Source organism: Lonchura striata, chromosome 3 (assembly GCF_050655825.1).
Source record: "Lonchura striata isolate lonStrDom1 chromosome 3, ASM5065582v1, whole genome shotgun sequence".
NCBI lineage: Eukaryota > Metazoa > Chordata > Aves > Passeriformes > Estrildidae > Lonchura > Lonchura striata.
In genome coordinates this window covers 45,389,522-45,408,588 of record NC_140705.1, presented here as the reverse complement: position 1 = coordinate 45,408,588, position 19,067 = coordinate 45,389,522, and the positions used below count along the sequence as shown (strand labels likewise).

General features: G+C 45.6%; 2 protein-coding genes across 3 annotated transcripts in view; one reads left to right on the top strand and one right to left on the bottom strand.

The window, feature by feature from the left end:
• Positions 1-2,209, bottom strand: part of LOC116183419 (uncharacterized) — a 21,253-nt gene extending 19,044 nt beyond the window's left edge. The window contains exons 1-2 of the mRNA XM_085576216.1: positions 2,162-2,209; positions 654-1,568 (exon numbers count right to left, since the gene is read on the bottom strand). Of these exons, the coding sequence (XP_085432342.1) occupies positions 669-1,568; positions 2,162-2,209 (948 nt within the window). The 3' untranslated portion in view covers positions 654-668. The remainder of the gene's footprint in view (positions 1-653; positions 1,569-2,161) is intronic.
• DDO (D-aspartate oxidase) lies at positions 941-19,067 on the top strand. Of its 2 annotated transcripts, XR_014953710.1 has the most exons (7): positions 941-1,085; positions 3,247-3,353; positions 5,145-5,352; positions 5,569-5,677; positions 6,487-6,663; positions 9,172-18,597; positions 18,766-19,067. XR_014953710.1 is itself a non-coding variant. In XM_021553820.4 (6 exons), the coding sequence occupies exons 3-6, from the start codon at positions 5,181-5,183 to the stop codon at positions 9,737-9,739; spliced, it is 1,026 nt and encodes a 341-aa protein (XP_021409495.1). In that variant the 5' UTR covers positions 941-1,085; positions 3,247-3,353; positions 5,145-5,180; the 3' UTR covers positions 9,740-19,067. The 2 variants fall into 2 exon arrangements, 1 of the variants encoding a protein (XP_021409495.1); XM_021553820.4 differs by having other exon boundaries at positions 9,172-19,067.

Below are 19,067 nucleotides of genomic sequence, written 5' to 3'. Positions count from 1 at the left end.
TCTATTGCAGATACCCTGCAATGACTTAGAATAGTATTCATTTTTACAATACAGCAAGCCCGTCGTTAAAACTTTAACTTGTAAACAAGCAAACCTGTCTTTGCTGCCTTCCCTGTCTTAATCCCCTATTTTCAGAACACTCAGAAAAATGAAACTATACTGTAATTTGGGAGAATTCTGCCTTGTTGAAGGGAAAATCTTTTAAAAAACATGTATCTTAAAGGTCAGTGATGTGTAATGTATCATGGCTTTAGTTTTAAGAGCACAGCTAGCTTGGGAGGCAAGAGCAATCCACCGTGTGTGGAACACGCTGTTGCTGTTCATGCAGATATGGATGAACAGCAACATATCTGTTCATATGGATGAACATATCCATCATATGGATGGCTTTGGATGGCTGCTGGTCTGAATTCAAATGGCTACAGAGAAAAGGCAGCTGCTTGGAAGACCCGCTGCAAATGCTGTTCGACAGGGCTGGGGGAGCGGTCGGCAAACACTGTCCTGCTGAGTGTTCAGGGACGAATGCCCAGGCTGTCAAATATTAGCCAAAACATCCTGCCAACGGCTAGTGCCCCGGAGGCAATAAACCGGGGTATAAGCATGCAATTTCATCCCAGAGTTCCTGCAGAGAGGTTTGTTTTTGACAGACTCACGTTTTCCTGCTGCAGTCAGCCCTGCCTGGCTGGCTCACTGGGGATCTGCGGTCTGGCAGGAACCCGCTCGCTCCTCGCCGCCCTGCGGTGGCTGGAGTTCCCCTCCTGGCGCCCGCGCCATTGCTCAAGAGCCGGGGCAATCCTCAGGCAGCGCCAGAAACACTCCGAACATGACTGCCTGTCAGCGAGGGAGCAGGACAATGTATTCCCTGCGGCACAGCGGGTCCCGCTGGGCCTCCCCCAGAGGGAATATCGGGGGGAAGGTTCTGGCAGGCGGCGGAGGGCCCGGCCCCGGCGGAGGCTGCGGGAGCGCTGCCAGCGCCGGCGGCGGCCCGAGCCCAGCCCGGCACAAGCGGCTCCTTCGGCCAGGCCCCGGGACGGCAGCGCGGCGGGCCCCGCGCTCCGCGGGACCGGGGGTCTCCTCCTCACCAGGTATCGCCTGCTCTCCCCGCTCGGGTTGTTTCCAGACCGTACTTGTAGGTGGAAAAGTACACGTTGGTGCCGGAGCCCTTTCGCTGCCGAGGGCCGGGGATCTGCCCGCCGTGGCTGCGCGGGGGATTCCCGCGGGCAGATCCCGTCTCCCGGAGCCGGGGCAGGGAGGGTCAGCCCACACACGGGGGCGAGGGGTGAACCGCAGGGCTTAGCGGGGGGATGTCCGGGATCACAGCTGCTCCCTGCTCCCTTCTTCCTCGCCCAGAGCGGCCCTGGGCGAGCGGGGGTCGCAGAGAGGATTGCTTTCCTCTCCCGTTTGGGAGGAAAGCGAGAGCAGCTCGGTGTTAAGGTGCTCTGGTAGCCGCGGGGTCCCCTGTGGCAGTGGCTCTCTGTGAATCCTGCTTTCTGGCTGAGGGGATCCCGAGAAGCCTCTACAGTCCTTTGCTGGGTGAAGATATCCTTGCCTTTCTCCTGCAGTACTTGCTAAATGTACATCTCACAGGGCAGCCCAAAGAGCAGAAAGGGCATCTGGCCAGGGTCAAAAAGCTCCTCTGCAGCAAACACCCAAGAATGAATTTGTCTCTGCCCAGAAAAAAACCCCTCTCTGGGGCCGTGTGAAGGGAAGAAACAGCAAGGGTGCTTGTAAATTGGGGAAGGGATAAAACAAAAGTGATCAACAAAAAAATGAAGGGAAAAAGTGTTCCATGACAGGGACAGTGGGTACAGCTGCCGTGGTGGATGAGGAGTCCCTCCAGCAGCTTGGAAAGGCTTGAGCCTTCGCTCCCCAGTACCACAGGCTTCACACAATTCAAAACAGTGTTTCAGCACTTACTTATGATAAGAGTCAGTTACAAAAAACCCAACAAACCAAGCCTTCCAAATATAACAGGTTTTGGTTTTCTTTAGTTACTTCCTGTTCTAACTTTTCTGGTCAACAGTTCAGCTGGGCTTTTTCCACTGTTTATTTGGGTGTGTAAATATGCTTATTTTTGTAGGCCAGCCGGATTGCGACACAAGCTAAGAGTGTTCAGCCTGCTGTGACTGTGGGCTGCAGCTGCAGCTGGCAGTGGATGTACATGTTCCTCTGTCTGTGTGTGTGCTGGAGAACAATCTATATTGGCCATGTTACCCACTGCCAGAATGATGTTAGAGCTGAGAGTTAGTGGCACTTAGTGGTGACATACAACTATTTGAGGCAAGAAAGAATAAAGACCTCCTTGTGTCACATGAGACTGACATTGTGTCTCAGCTGCAGGGATTGGTAGGTGAAGTAATGTCACAAAGGATCTCAATATTTTTAAAACTTGTTCTGGCCTGGGAGAAGCAGGAGGGTGACAGGGACATGAAACCCACATCCGGCAACTGGTGTCCTCATTGCTGGGGAATACAGCTCCAGGTGATTCCCTCTGGCTTCTGTCCTGTTCTTCCTACACTATGAAGAGACAGAGAGCTAAACAACACCTGACAGCATTCACCTCACTCCCCAAGAGCTACTGCAACTGATCTGCTTTTTAAATGCTGATTTTTGCAAAACGCTCAGGCCTGTCTGAGAGGATGAGAAGTGTCAACCCTGCTGGGACTAAGCTGGGCTGCCACATCAGCTAAAAATAGTTTTTCCTTCTCTGCCCTCCACCCAGCAAGATACCAGCTGTGCTGTGAGGGCAGAGCCATAGGTGGGCCTTGTATTCAAAGTGGGATCAGTAGTTCTGCAAAGCCTGAGCTGTGCTTGCTCATACAAGCTGTGTGTAGCCTCTGCTTTGCACCCAGTTAGTTTTTGACATGAGGGCTTGTGCTCCTGGACTGTAGCAGTAGGTGCAGGAAAAGTGGTGTATTGAACAGGTGCTTGTCATGGTCTTCTGAGCTGCTCTCACAGGCTCCAGCACTGTCAGCAGCCCCTTCCTGCCCTCGCTGGATTTTGAAGCATAGGGATCAGTTGATATCAAACTGGCTCATCTGCAAAAATCCCATCTGAACTGGGTAGACTTGTGAAACCTGAATCTCCACCAAGCCACAGCTCCCCTTTCTTTGCCAGGGACAGGGAGGTCAGTCAGGAAATTCAATCTCCACCATGGTCCGAGGGCTTCAGTGAAGGAGAGTTGTGAGGGACAACTGAAAGCACATCTCTGGCAGGTGGATAATGTACCCATTGCATATGTTCCAGGGCAGCTGAAAAAGTAGAGCTGTGCTTGTCCATGGACTGCTGGGAGGATCACTGGGCACTCTGAGAGCCACACATCATTTCCACAGCTGTCAATTCTGAGTGAGAAGGTTTGTTCATAAACATGTATTTTGGTACCTTTCTCAGAACCAGTTTTCCTCAGTAATTACAGAATTATTACCCAGGCCCCCCAATTTCTTGTCACCAATATTCTTCCTTACTTTCCCTTTCCACAGCATTTTTCCAGACTGGGTTTCTGGGTGTCAGCCATGCAGGCCAGCAGTTCTGGTCCAGGGGCCAATTTCCCCCCTCTACTGTGTCCTCTTCCTCTGTGCCTACTGTGCAGGCACTTCTGTAATCAGCTTATGAAAGAAGATGTAATAATTAGCAGAAAGAAACTTATGTGTTGCCCAGAGAGGAAGAAGACGGGTTGTAACAATCCTTGGCTGTGATGCAGAAGGAATGCAATGACAGGCAACAGTTCCTGCTGCTCTTTCCCTTCTTACATAGCAAGACATTAAATTTTAAGTAATAGAACCTCAGGGGTAAGTGAGAAGCTGTGTGAACAGTTATGAACAAGAATCTCATAAGTAAACCTGACCTATCATAATTCCAGGTTGTCTGTCTAGCCTAAATTTACATCAAAGACTCCAAAAAGCCACAGGAAGGTGCTAAATCAACCTGTCATTTTCAGTGCAGGCACTGATTTCCAGTAAAAGTTCTCAGAAAGTATTTAGCAGGGCAGGATCTCTACAGTCACTGATAAGCAGGCCCCATAGGAGAAACTAGAACCATCAGAGCATAGAACTGAATGTCTGTCTCACTCAGCATCCTCTCGGAGAGTGAATATTGTAGCTATTCCAGGAAAAAGTTAGTCATAGGCATAAGGGATCCTCCCCCTACCTCCTTGGTCAGATTTTGGCAGTGACCTTTGGAAGGGGTGCCTGACCCAGCAGCAGCACCCCTACTCACCTGTTCAAAGCTGCTAAAAGATTTATCACCTCTGAGGTTGCCCAGTGTCTCTCTTCTGGGCCCATTTAGTCCTGGCTTTGGGCAGTTTGCAGGGTGCACGGAGCTGCATGGTGTAGTTCTGCTTGGTGCCTTTGTCAGTGGCACCTGAGCTGGCCATGGCCAGGAACACAGGCTGGCACCTCACTGGGATGGGTAACCAAGTGACTGTCTACCAAGAGCTGTGTGCCACTCCCCAGGACAGGTGCCAGCTCCAAAGCTTGCCCAGGACAGGGGAAAATAGAGACACTGCACTTCCTGAAGTTGCAATCAGCAGATGAGGAGTGGAGTGGAGCTGCTCCAGGACATAAAGCAAGTTATAAAGAAATGAAGATAAAGCAGCAAGACTGGCTGGCACCTGGGGACTACCATGTGCTGCTGAGAGAGCATGGCAGCCTTGGATGCCCACAAATCTGTCCAAGGTAGTGAGTCATGCTGGCAGGTACAAGGACCAAGAATGGATTGGAAGCCTCCAGTGTGATTTGCTTCTGCTGCCCAGGCAGTGATAACCCTCACTGCTGGAGATACCAAAATTCAAGTAACCTTTAGGCTTAAAAAGCTTTTAAAAAGCCAATTTCTTCAGAGCTCTGTGCCTTTTGCACCTGACATGATAGAAAACTTGATGGGTGCCTCACTCCCTCAGATTTTATTGAGGAAACCTTCCCCAAACCAGCCCATGCTCTAATGGTGCATGTTACACATCACTCACTTGTGCTGAGGATGAAGTAATGGCTGCTTAAAGACATTTCAAAACTTTTTTTGTCATATCAAAGGCTGATTTTTTTTAATCCTAACCACAGTCCTGGGATTATGTTACATTATATGTGGGTATTTCATAGCCTGATACTCGCCCTGGATGACAGTGATGTGTGATATGTTGTTTCCAAATGCAGGTAGGAACCTGTCTCCTCTGGCTCTGCATCCTGGAGATGGCCTCACCCAAGGTTGCAGTGGTGGGTGCAGGTGTCATCGGCCTGTCCACAGCACTGTGCATCACAGAGACTTGTCCCAGCTGCTCTGTGACAGTCCTTTCGGACCAGTTCAGCCCCAACACAACGAGTGATGTGGCAGCTGGAATGCTCATCCCTCACACTTACCCAGGTTCGTTTAATTCAGGGCAGCACTGCCCATGGCTCATGCAGCTGTGTCCAGGTGTGCAGTGGTGCATGGATGCTGAGGAAAAAAGTGCCTTGACCTGTGTTCCCTGTCTGTCCCATATCCTTGACACTCATTTGTATGATTCTTTTCCTTGACACTCATTTGTATGATTCTTTTCTTTGCATTATTCTCTGCAAGTTTGGTTTTGTTCACATGCAGACACACCAATCCACAGGCAGAAGCAGTGGTTCAAAGAGACCTTCACTTACCTTTTTGCTATCAGCAACTCAGCCGAGGCATCAGAGGCTGGCATTCACCTTGTCTCTGGGTAAGAGCAACCTCTGGGGAAGCCTTTGGTACATTTGTCCTGTGTTCTGGATCAAGCAGACAGGTTTTCTTTGCTAGAATTCAGGGGTATTCCCTTCAGGGAGTAGCTTTTATGTCTGTATTCCCAAGAAACTGCATTATAGCTGCTTATATACAATGTATTTTTAGGCAAAGTTCAGGAACATGTGTGCACAGAAAACCCACCCAAGTCTGACTAGCACCAGCTATCTTTTAATAACCTATGTTTTCCACACTGTCACCCGCTAGTTGTTTGCAGCAGGGATCATCTCCATAGGGATGGGACTGCAGGTTTCTCCAGCTTCAGCAACTTGGTACAGGGGTTCAATTGGGGCATGTGTGTTGGGGGTGTTTTCTGGTGCCTATTATGTACTGAGAAATTCACCTCTTAGGAGTATTGAGACTGAGCACTCTGCAGCTTTATGGATACCCAAGGAATGGTGAACAGGTGTGCAAGTGGCCCCACTGGGTCCAGCCAGGTGTCTGCAGTTGTCGTGGGGACACTGTATGAGGGCACTCTCTACATACACTATCTCTGGTAGGGCTCTCTGCAGTTTATTTACTCTGGTGTGCCATCCTCACACTCAGTTGTGCTGATCTTCTGCCTTTTTGCCCAGGCAGGTATTACAGGAGCAGGCAGCAATTTTTCTGCACTGCTGTTAGCCTTGCAGAGCTGCACTCTGCAGGGGAAAGAGGTTCCTGAGCTCCTGGGTTTGTGCTAAGATTGCCATGACACATAACATGGCAGAGCAATAGCAGTGACGTTTCCTAGATTTTTCTCTGTCTTTTTAGTTGGCAGATCTTTAAAAGCACTCCCAAGGAAGAGTTACCTTTCTGGTCAGATATTGTGCTGGGATTTCGACCAATGTCCGAAACAGAACTCCAAAAGTTCCCGCAGCACCGATTTGGTCAGGCCTTTACGACCCTGAAATGCGACTGCCCACCCTACCTGCTGTGGCTGGAGAAAAGGTAGGGTTTGCTACAGGCTGGGCATACAGAGGGAAACCCTGGCAGAGGGACTGGAGGCAAGATGGGATTTCCTTGAGAGCCTTAGATTTTAACAAAACTGGGAAAAGGCTGTTTCTCATTGCAGAAAATGCAACAAGGTCTTGCTTGGGGAGAAGCACAGGAAGTAAATACAGAACTTTTCTGAAATGTGAAAGGTCCTATTTATGCAATGTCCACTTTCTCCCAGTGTGTCTGTACAGTGGGGCTCGGAGTGTGAGTGACCCTGGGCATAGGGCCAGTAGCCAGAGGGGCCATGCTTGGCCAGCCAGACCTTGAAGGTACATCAGGAACCTCCCATGTCCTGAGAAAACATTTGGCCGCTCCACATTTGCCAAACTTCCCAAATAATATCTCTCTGTTTTTGAAGAGACATCCAGTCCCTGTGAGAATAAGCTCATCTAGGAAGGTGTCTTATTGTGAAGACTTTGCTCCTATGAAGTAGCTGGACCAATTAATCTCAAATTTGTTCAACAATTGGAGTAATTTCTTAATCCATTTAGGTGAAAAAAGCCCCAAAATGTTAAACAGTATCATCTTGTAAGAAATTTTTGAAAACATTTGCCTGCATAAGATGGGTGATGTACTCATTCTGAGGAGTTGTAGCTTCAGAGCTCATACCTGGATTGACATCAAAGTTAGAAAATCTGCCAATTTCCAAATTTTTAAGTTTCTCCCCAATACCTCAATTTTGGAGAACCATAGGAGAGACAGGATGCAGATCTAAAAGGGCTCTGACACCCTGGGACATACTGGGTTAAGTATTTAATCCAAATAAGTACCTCCAAAGTGAGCAAATGGCTGTATCCACTTGAGAGAAAGAGACATGCTGCAAGCTGATTTGGGGTTAAGTAAAGAGATGTGTACTGACACCAAGGTACAAATTGCCAGCTCAGCTGGTTACTTGGATGCCTTTCATCACGCTGCAAAATATGAAAAAGCATTTCTTGTTGTGGCAGCCAAGTGGGCTGGGAGTTCTCCTGTGGCACCAGTGCCATGTGAGGTCTGTGCCATCCACTTGGTACGCATGATCTGTCATGTTTCATTGCCTAACTGAAGCAAATTTCTGCTGCAGGACAGCTAAGTTGTACAACCATTTAGTATCTGCCGTGTGATTTCTGCTCCCTCCTTATTCCTGCTGTAGTCTTCTTATTTCTCAAAGGGTGTAGTCTAATGAGATGATCAAGATCCTTTTTTTTCTCTTCTCCCTGATAATGAGAAGTGAGAATATTAAACACGTAACTAATTCTCAAACCCCTAGCGACCTTAGCAGTATTTATAGACCATTCTCCTGGCAATCCACAAGGAAAATTGTTACTGTGCCCACCTTGCTTGGCCAAAAATAGACTTCAGGAATTTTTTCCTGCTTACTTGCCCAAATTCAGGAGTTTTCAGCAGTTTTTTTCATTGTGTATTATTTATGGCATAGTGACAGAATCCTAGTTACAGCTCTTAGGAGCTCTTCCTGAATGTTGCCCAGCTGCAGCTACTGCATGAGATCTCCCGTTCTTCCCAGACAGCTTCAGTGTCTTGCTACATCAAGCTCCAGAGCATCAACTATGCCCTTGATTCTTGGCTCACTCACTGCTTTGTGGGAAACCACTGCTTTCATAGCAGAGTTGATAATTTTGCCAGCTGCTAGAATGTTGCAGAGGATGGGATTTTCTACTTAGTCCATCACAGACCTGTCTTCTAACTTGTTTATGCTAAAACCCCCAGCAAAAAACCCCTGCAAAGGGATCCAGCTGACAGCATGCAGGGACTCCAATTAATACCAGTGATTTTCCACAGGGAATGGCTTCAAAATTCAGGGGAGGATTTGGCTTGAAATTGAGCTCAAAAATGAATCTCAAGAAAAGGTGACTTTCACTGAAGAGTAGACATATATGTATAGTGCTCTGAGCCATCCTGGGTGACTCCTGGCTGCTGCTCCAGAAGGTTATGGGCACCCTGGGAGCCCTGCACCACATCTGCCCAGTCTTAGTGCAGATCTTAGGACTTGGCACATGGCACTAGATGGCTATGTAGCTCAGAAGGTGAGTTGGGAATGAAGCATATAACAGGCACATTAAAAGGGGTGTAGGACAATAGCTCTGCCACTAGCATGAGCAAGTTGGTAAATAAATCTGTTGTTTCCCAGCTTGCTTGGACTGTTAAAGCTTGATACTGTTACAGAAATTAATCGGACCATGAAGACCTGACTATTTGCATAGGGTCTGATGCCAGACCCTTCTCTAAAACTGCTCAAATTGATGTACTTTTTTCAGCCCAGCCAGGCTAAATACCTCTGATCAAATCAGACAAATCACAAACAGAACCTCAATGGCATTTTCTTTACATTTTGTTCTACCTATTGTTTGGTCTTGATCACTATGTAAAGGCAAAGGCAATCTAATTTACTTAATGTTTATAATAATTACATAAGGGTTTAGGGGTTTGTTTTCTGCCTCACTTTCTGGAGTCTTTTTGCAGGTTGAAAGCAACTGGCACCCAGATGTACACCAGGAAAGTGGCAGACTTGTGGGAGCTGCACAGTGAATATGACATTGTTGTCAACTGCACGGGCATAGGAGCCCAACAGCTGGTGGGGGACAAGCAGCTCTTCCCTGTCAGAGGACAAGTACTCAAGGTTTATGCTCCTTGGGTGAAACAATTCATCCGGGATGGAGATGGCTTAACTTACATCTACCCAGGGATACACAAGGTGACCCTGGGGGGAACCAGGGAAAAGGGGATCTGGAGTCTTTCCCCTGATGCTTACACTACTAGAGACATCTTTGACAGATGCTGCTCCCTTGAGCCCTCACTGCAGGCAGCCCAGGATATCAAGGTGAAGGTGGGCCTGAGGCCATCCAGGCAGTGTGTGAGACTGCAGACAGAGGTTTTGAGCCAAGGAGGAGTTAAGCTCCCAGTGGTTCACAACTATGGGCATGGGGCAGGTGGCTTTTCAGTGCACAGAGGCACAGCCAAAGAGGCTGCTCACCTGGTGGAAGTGTGCATTTCTGCTCTGCAAGGCTCCTCATCGAGGGCCAAGCTTTGAATCCCAGAAGCTCCTTTTCCATTTACAGGTAGTGCTGCATCTCCTAGAAGTAGCTTGGACTTTAAGTCCATTACTGTATAGAAGGGAACTAAGTCAACATCTTGTTCCAGTGCAGATACTCAGTGGTATCTTTAATCACCTTGGAAAGGCGTGATTTGTTGGTCCAAGTATTAGCTCAGCTGATCATCTCCTCCATTTGCCCTGGGCATTTGTCCTAGTCTCATGTGAAGAAGACAAGATACATAAATACTCTTCACATAACAGGGATCAGATTGCTGCAGTATAATATAAATAACATCAATTTAGCATTTCTTCATCTGCATATAAAGGTTGTCAGATGCAGTAGGCTCAGATTCAGTAAAAGTAAATTGTCTTCTCTTGTACCAAATCTAATCTAGAATTGCCCTTGTTTCTGCCACCTTGCTAACAAATTTTATCATTGTCTATATGATTTAACAGGAAAAGAAAACTCCATGCATTGCTGCATTACAGTGCTTCAGTCAACTCTTACAGAAAGCAGCATTAGGTCACTGTCACATACAGTGACCAGACAAGTGTGATTTTAAGAACAGGTCTGTGATATCCATCACTGCATTTGCTCATATTGCACCTCAGGGAACTTAAAGTTTCTGCTAATATTGCCCCGCAAGGTACAATTTTGTGTGTCTTTTCTCACTCTAGTTTGCAAATCTGCTTTTTCCCTCAAGGCCCTCAGATTTTGCTCTCAGACACCAATAATTTGCCCCCCAGCCCCTCCCCTCCTCCCCCACACAGCAACATTGTTATGGCCTTTGTTCTACTGAAGAGGATTTTTCAGTGTGGGCTGGGGAATGCAACATCCCTTTTCTACTTCACAACAACACTGTCTGCTTTCCTTGCAACAGCTGATATGAATAAATTGGAGACAAACCAACAAGGATTCTAACCGGCATTAGTTTTGTAGAAGAGCCATTTAAGACTAGATAAACACTCTAAGGAAAAATTTATCTGTAACTAGACATGAGCAAGCTCCTCTGCTGTAAGAAAGCTGAGTCACCAGAGTCCAGATCCTCTCACTCTGTGGCAGAGGCTCTGTTGGGCTTTACACTCCCCTCAGCAATTCATTCCCCTTGGATGTGTCTGAAGATAATCACTACCCAAAACTGGATCTTGCTATCAAAGCACAGGTCTGACTCCTAGTGATTAAATGACTCGTTAAATCTTTAATGGCTCACTTGAGGGTGTTATCATCCTTCTTTGTCCATAGAATTACAAAACCATTCAAAAATGTTCAGTAATTCCAGTGATTAAAATTACCTGATAAATAAAGTTCTAATAATGGAGCAAAGGTCACTTCTGTAGTGTTTCCTTTCATAAGCAAGAGATTTTCTGTCATTTGGGATGGCCTGGCAGGGCCAAGAAAGACCACATTCAGCTACCAACTCCTGCTGTTCTCAGGGGGGATGAGGACAGTTATCATTTGCAAGGGACAGCTGTCAGAAGAAACATCACCAAATTAAATTATGGGTCAATAAGAGCTTGGGACCAGCCTGAGCTAGCCCTGCCTTCAGCAGGGCTGAAGAAGAATGAAAAAGAGAATCCTCTTTCTCTCAGCTCTGAAAGCTAATTTTGCACTCCCTGCATTGTCCCCCCCACCCCCACCCCCCCTGCCCATTTGTCTTTCTCAGTGGTATGAGAGGGCAGAGCTGCTGCTTTTGGCAGCAGTGTTAGCTTAGGGCTTGTCAGACTTTAGCTTTGTCCTCAGCTAACACAGAACATAAAAATACATGGAAAAAGAATAAAAGAGTGGGCTCTTTTTCTTAATCTTTATTTTAAGTTTTAGAATAGCAAACAGTGTAACTAATCCCAGAGCAAGAAATGCTACTAACGCTAATAGGGTGATCATAGTCCCATAAGAAAGCAAAGCTGTGCTTATGCACTTCTCTGCAGGGTAACAGGGTTTCTTCTAATCTACTTCTAAAAATTGTCTGGTTGATAAAGTGTCAGAACAGGTTTGCCTGCAAAGCTTATCCATCTGGCATCTCAGCTCTGCTCATTCCAAGCAGGGAGGACAGCCACTTCTGGTCTAGGGTCTTCCTTATCTGAGGGGTATCTTAGCATTTCAGATTATTTATCTTCCACACAGTTGTTGACTTGCTTTTAAAACCATTTATGGTGCTTCTATACTCCTAAACATCCTGTGAAACCAGGTTCTGTAAAGGGAGAAACTGCTTTGTCCAGAAGCAGAGCTTGTTGTCTTCATCTTTGTCTTGAACCTAAAAACATCATCTGATGCCCCTTTCTTTCATGTTATGAGAGGTAGTGACTCCATGGCCCATTTGAGTTTATAAAGCTCCACCATACTCTCTCTCAGACTCTTCTTTCCCACCTTGAAGAATCTTGGTTTACATAATACATAATTTCCTCACTTTCACAAGCCCTGATCCTCATGGGTATATACCTGTTGGAGAAGACAGCACAGTAAAGCATAAGCAATCCAGGAGGTTCCTTCTCCAAGTGATAGAGCAGCCAACAAGGCAAGGTGCTATGTTGGACCCTGTTCTTGTCAACAAGGAGAGGCCGGTGTTCCAAGTGAAGATATTTCTCAGGGATCAGTTTTGGGGCTGGTGCTGTTAAAAAACTTTGTCAGTGACATGGACAGTGGGACTGAGAGGATCCTCACTAAGTTTGCCAATTACACCAGGCCATCTGGTGCAGTGGACACACTGGAGGGAAAGGATGTCATCCAGAGGGATCTTGGCAGGTTTGAGAGATGGGACTGTACAAACCTTGTCATATTCAGCAAGGCCAAGTGCAATCCTGCACCTGGGTTGGGGCAATCCCAAACACAAATACAGGTTGGGTGGAGAATGGACTGAGAGCAGCCCTGAGGAGAAGGACCTGGGTGTGTTGGTTGAGGAGAAGCTCAACATGACCTGGCAATGTGTGCTCACAGCCCAGGAAGCCAACTGTATGCTTGTCTACGTCAAAGCAGAGTGACCAGCAGGTTGAGGAGGGTGATTCTCCTCCTCTCCTCTGCTCTTGTGAGACCCTACCTCGAGGGCTGCATCCAGCTCTGGGAACCCCAACATAAGAAGAATATGCACCTGCTAGAGGGAGTCCAGAGGAGGTAATGAAGGTGATCAGAGGGCTGGAGAATCTCTCCTATGTATATATAGGCTGAGAGACCTGGGGTTATTCAGCCTAGAGAGGAGACAGCTCTGGAGAGACCTTACATCACCTCCCAGTACGTAAAGGGGGTTTACACGAGAGTTGAGGAGAGAATCTTTGCAAGGGCATGTAGTAACAGGACAAGGAGAAATGGCTTTATAATGAAAGAGGGTGGATTTAGATTAGGAAAAATTCTTCACTGTGAGGGTGGTGATTGGTTGTCTAGAGATTGGAGTGCCTTTTACCTAGAAGCATCCAAAGCCAAGTTAAATGGGGCTTTAAGCAACCAAGTCTAACCTAGGCATATGCCTGCCCATGCTAGGGTGTGGAATTAGATGATCTTTAATGTCCCTTCCAACCCAAACCATTCCATTAACTCTATGACCCCTCTTCCCTTCATTATATATTAAAATGCTTTATAGTAATTGATAAGCATTTAAGTGGCAATCAGATACCTGTCCTGAGTAGGACTAACTGTTTCAAAGGCCATGGCTGTGGCTGGTAATGGGGCAGTCTTCCTCCCAGCTCAGCCAGGTGTTTTTCTCTGCTGTTAGCTATAGTGATTTTCACCTGCCATTACTTTGTGCAAACTCATTAGATGGTTTTTGCAACTCCTTTAGGCAGTTTGCATTTTACTGCCTTGAACAAACATGTACCACCAGATCAGTCATTTGCCTGACTAATGGGTCTGTGGATGAACACTGGCCCTACCATGATCCCTCTAAGATGCCATGGGTAGTTTCTCTCCACTGTGAAGAATGGATAATTTATCCTTACCGTGTCTCTATCCTGTATGTAGTTGCTGACTCATGAGAGGATCTTCCCTCTTACCCCATGCCAGATTAGCTTAATGGGTCCTTGGTGACAGATGTTGTTAAAGGCTTTTCAGAAGCTGAGCAGATCACAGCAAGCTGATTTCTCTCATCTGCAGCTTCACAGTTTCCTCTGAAGCTGTCAGAGGGTGGTGGAGCACAGCTTCATAGGCTCTCACTGCAAAGCTCTGCCAATTCTCCCCTCTTAGTCTGTGTCTCTCCTTGCAACTATTCTGTTACTATGGCTTTTGCTGTTTGCCTGCCACAGGTGTCAGATTTAATGGCTTGCATTTCTCTAGATCATTTACAGCACTTAAAAGAAAATAGTATCGTTGCCATCCTTTATCTTCAGCTGTTTTAAGTTAAAGATTATACACTGGCTCTTATAGTGCAATAATTTCCATTAGCATTCTTTAAAATCCCACAAGCGAGTAACATCTGCTTTTCATGAATTTGTTACTATCCCTTGCATTTATTTGTTCTAAAGCTTCATCTAACAACTCTTCAATCTGAGGCAGCTTCTCTGCATTATCCCTTTAACAAATAGTTCTGCCATGGGAATTTCACTAAGCTTTTCTGCACTGAACACAGACACAAATAATCTGTTTAGCTGTTGTGTTAGGACATGTTTCCTCTCAAACTCCTTTGCTACCTTGATCATCTGCTGACTGCACATCCTGGTCACCTGCAGAAACCCTCCAGCAGGCTCCCTGCTCCTGCTAGGATAGAGGAGGCTTTTTGTCTAGTAGCAAGTTTCTTCCAAATATTTTTTAGTCTTCCTTTCTGTTTCTGCTTTTAATTTGACAGAGTTCATGTCCTTTTCCTAGTTTGGAGGGGTTCTATTTTGGTTCTTTCCCATGTAATTTTTATCATGCTATTACAATGAGCCAGTAATTATCTTCCTTCTAGAATATGTCTGATATTTCTGACTTGTGATTATAAAGAGGTAAAATGGCATCTTTAAACAAATGTCATAATGATTGTCTGCTCCTCTCTTCCTCCTCACTTCCCCAGTTTCTAGCTTGAAATTCTTTTTTAAATCTTACTCCTTCTCACAGAGGTTTTCTCCCTGGTTAAAGTCATGCCACAAAAGATTGATCATTCCATTCAGAAGCCTCACCTTTTTGTTCCAAAAGCTTTCAATTTGCCAAGAATATGCCCTAATATTTTGGGAATAACTGAACATCCTTCTGTTATGCTTCCCTAGGCACAGAAAATTTAAATAATCTGAAATATATCCTAGATACACAGTGATGCTGTCCTGTGTCAGTGGTACACCTGCCTACAAAGGGGAATCACACATTTCAGTGCCTTCAGGCCAGCTCACTGACATTGACTGCTTTTAGGCAGTTGAAGTTTGTTGAAACGAGTCCTGGCTTGCTTCAGCTGCCCAGCCCCAGGTGTCAGTCTCTGGCAATATCTCATCAGCCATCCCTGAGTTTCTGCTCCTCACCCAAGACTTGTGCCAGGAGCTGAAGCAAAGCTGTGGCCTCTGTTACCTCTCCAGCTCCAGCTGAAGCTGAGCTGAGCAGCTGAGGAATTTTCAAAACTCCATTTTGATCTTAAATCTGTCTGTGCTGACACATCAGCTCTGTAGGTTTCATCTTGAATCACAGAACAAGTGTCAGAGAAACACTCACACATGGGAGAGGATTATTAAACCTCCCTGACCTCCTCATGCTGATGAAAGGTGTCCTGAAAGAAAGACTTAGCTGTCACCTGGGCAAAGCATTTCATCCCTGTGCTGTTCTTTAAGCTTGTACATGTCTGGACATAAGTTATCCAAACTGTGCTTGAGTATTTCCCTCTTATCCACACTTTTTGATCTACATTGAAGAGGCACCCCTGGCAGATGGCAACCAATCTGTCACACTCACATGGAACTTCAAAGGTGTAATTGTGGTATAGAAAGAGAACGATTATATTTTGAGACATTTTTATCAATCCTTGCAATTCCACAGAGCAGATGGGATGTGTGATGGATTTTAGAGCTTGAGCACAAAATAATAGTTTTCTGCAGCAGAGAATTTTGTTGATTTTCCTCACAGAAACAATGCCATAAAGTCATATTTCTTGATATAGGCTTTTGCTTCTGTTTAAAACAAATTTCTGGAAAATACAGGAAAATTGGCATTCACCATTCATTACCATTCTCTTCCAGTCAAGGACCATTGAGATAAACTTCAGGTTCATTAGGAATAAATGTAACAATTAGAGATAACATGGACTGAGATTTTTATTGTTTTCACAGCAATCAAGTTACTATTGTTTAGTCGTCCGCTGCTCTAGTCTATCCTGCTCTATTCCCTACTTTCCACCAGAGGGAGATGTTGGATCAAGCAGTTGCTGAAAAAAAGCACACCATCTCAAAGAGCAAATGGAGTGATGCTTAATTCAGCAGAAATCTGGGCGCCTGTCGGGCTCCTACATACCTAAAGGGCTGAAGGGATTTGGGTGCTTCAATAGACCTTTGAAAAAGGATCGTGGATCCTTTATGGATTTATGGAAAACACTTAAAAGAAGTACAATAAAATGTGAAGGTAGCAGCATACAAGAAGAGGTTGTTAACAAAAACCCCCAAGAAAAAAACACCACCACTACCACTACCACCACCACCACCACCACCACTAATAATAATAATAACAATGATAACAACAACAACAACAACAACAACAACAACAACAACAATAATAATAATAATAATAATAATAGTCCTTGGTAAAGCTGCTGCTGTAGCAGCATGTCCCAGAGTTTTTTCCCCCACCAAAAGAGTGTCCTCAGTTCCTCGTGTTGTGGGGTCTCCCAGCCCTTCAAGTTATGGGTTGGATATCCTGTAGGCCAGTCCCTGTGGGGCTGCACCCTGGTCCCTGTGTCCACTGGCTCCTGACCAGGCTCCTGGTGAGCCCAGACACCATTCTGGGTGCTCAGGTATTAGAAATTACCGCTGCTTCAAGATCTGAAATGGACTGGTTTCTTTCTGGGAATTTCCCCCTCATGTCTATTTTTCTCAATGAAGGAGTAAAAATTATATATTTTGGAAAAGGAGAAGCAGACACAGACATGAGTCAAAACCCAGGCTTACTAAGAAAGGGAGGTGCTGGTGGGAAAAGAAGAAGGAAAGAAACTTTTCTGAAAGTGAAAAACTTCATACAAATGGTATTTCCAAAAGTAAAAACAGTTTCAAGGGAATATTTTCTTGTGTTTTGTTTTCATCCTTTGAGACTTACACCACTGACAGCAGCCAGCACTAGGGGAGTGCTGCCCCACATCACTTTCCTCTGCTCCTGTTAATGTCCACTACCCACCATAAGGCAAATATATTTCTCACACAGTAAGAGGCATGTACCATGAGCATCACGTGTTGTGCTCCCACCGCTGTCACATCTCCCACTTTTTGATTCAACTTCTCCAAAGTCCCAGTCAACCAGCAGATACCTAAGCCTGACATTAACCTCTCCTTCAATTTGTGAGCCAAACAGAGGAGGGGAAGTTTGTTTATTTTCTGTCATTGGACAATTAAGCAACTGAGCCAGCTGTCGGTGTTTCAGAAGCACCTGTGTGTGAGCCTTCAGTCAGCATTTTGGCTAAAACAAGGTTCTTAAAAACAACCCTTCCCTCAGGGAACACAGTAGGAGCTGTGGAGAGAGCATCTCTGTCACACAAATGAATGGTTTATGCTGCTTAAAGGATCACCATCAAATGTATTAGTGAAAACAAACTTTAATACAAATGCAAAAGTCAGGCAAATATTGATGGCAAGGCTCACTCTAATACTGCATGGATAGTACATATAAAGGATAACCAATTAGAATCAATTTAGAGTGATTTATATGGAGGCCAGGGATGTAAAAAGGGGTAAGGAATGAAAGGTTAAAGGAGACTCTCTGGTAGGTCATGAGATTCAGAGTGAACTCCCTTGATTGTTGGTCTGCTTCTCAGAGAGATGCCCACACATGCCTAGATCTGATCTTAGACTCACGCATGGTCAATTGTTTATGTCTAAAAGATCTAGAAGCACTTAAATGTTAGCTGAACCAAGGATCAACTCCAAATAGTAATAACAGTTAAGGATTCAAGATAATAACATGCATACTATATTTGCTTTTGGGGTGTCTGAGTCAATACACACCCCCAGATACATGTATGCAAATGTACAAAGGTAATACACACAGAGGGGCAGATATGTCATGTATAAGAACAAAGGTATATCTACTAAAACACTTCCCTTAAGAATCAGTGAAAGACTCATATCTAATGCCTTTTTGGCATTTCTTAACGGGGGTGAAATGGGGTGTTGAGCCTCAAGTAGTGGGATATCAATCCAGGTTCTGTTGCCAGAATTGACACTTCTCTGAATTTCACAAACTTGAGAGTCTGGGCACTCTGAGAGGCGTCCCACACAGAGGGAAATACTGATGCAGTCCAGTGCAGTCCAGAAGAACTCAAAGGGTCTGTCTTAGTACCACTGTTTTTAGGGCCATGAAATGGTTGGGTTAAGCCATTTATATATTTTCATCTTGGCTGCAATCTGGGTTATTACTGGATGTATGAAATTCCAGTGAGGATAGTACTGTTCCACTTGAGCTACTTTTCAGATAAGGAACATTCCAAGGCTGTCAGGGGTGACTGATTATTCCTGCTGTCATCTCCCACCTAGATAAGGCAGCAGGAGTTCCTGGTACGGTCAATACTGCCCCCCACATTTGCTTTCCAGGAGTTCCCAGTATGATCAAGAGGTGCTTCACCACCAATCTCTTGTGGAAAGGCCTGAGCAGGCCAGAGGAGATGGGAGGAGGGATGCTCCCCTTGCTCACACTTGCTTTCTTCCTTGCCAAACAAGAACATGGTGGGCTTCAAGAAGATGAAGCCTCTCCTCTGCACAGACCTTGCAGCCTGGTGAGTCAAATGATTTCTTGGTTGGTGGGACAGCTGGTCTCCTTTGAGCATTTGAAAAACTGGATTTGGGTTTTTCACATCCCATGTTGCTGTGACTAAAAAAAGAGCAATTCCACTTTAATGTGTGCTTCCAATAAAAAAAGCTTGGTGGGTATTTTTGAAATAAAGGAGAAGAAGCAGCTGGACTCCAGGGAAAGACTCCAAGAAAACACCCACTTCTCTACAGAGGTAAAGACCCTGAGAAGCACTGGCTACCCTGCTTCTGAAAATCCTTCCGTAATCCTGGGTGGGCACCGTTTTTTCTGTGTGGTGAGTGTATCTGCACAGTGTCAGCACTCCAGGAATAATCACAGGACGAATTGACACAGAGATTTGCAGCAGGATAATTGCCTCAAACAGAAGGATAAATAGCTTTTTCTGGCATTTAATGGGCCTCTTAAGTGAATGGCAATAAACTCTATGCAAACAGC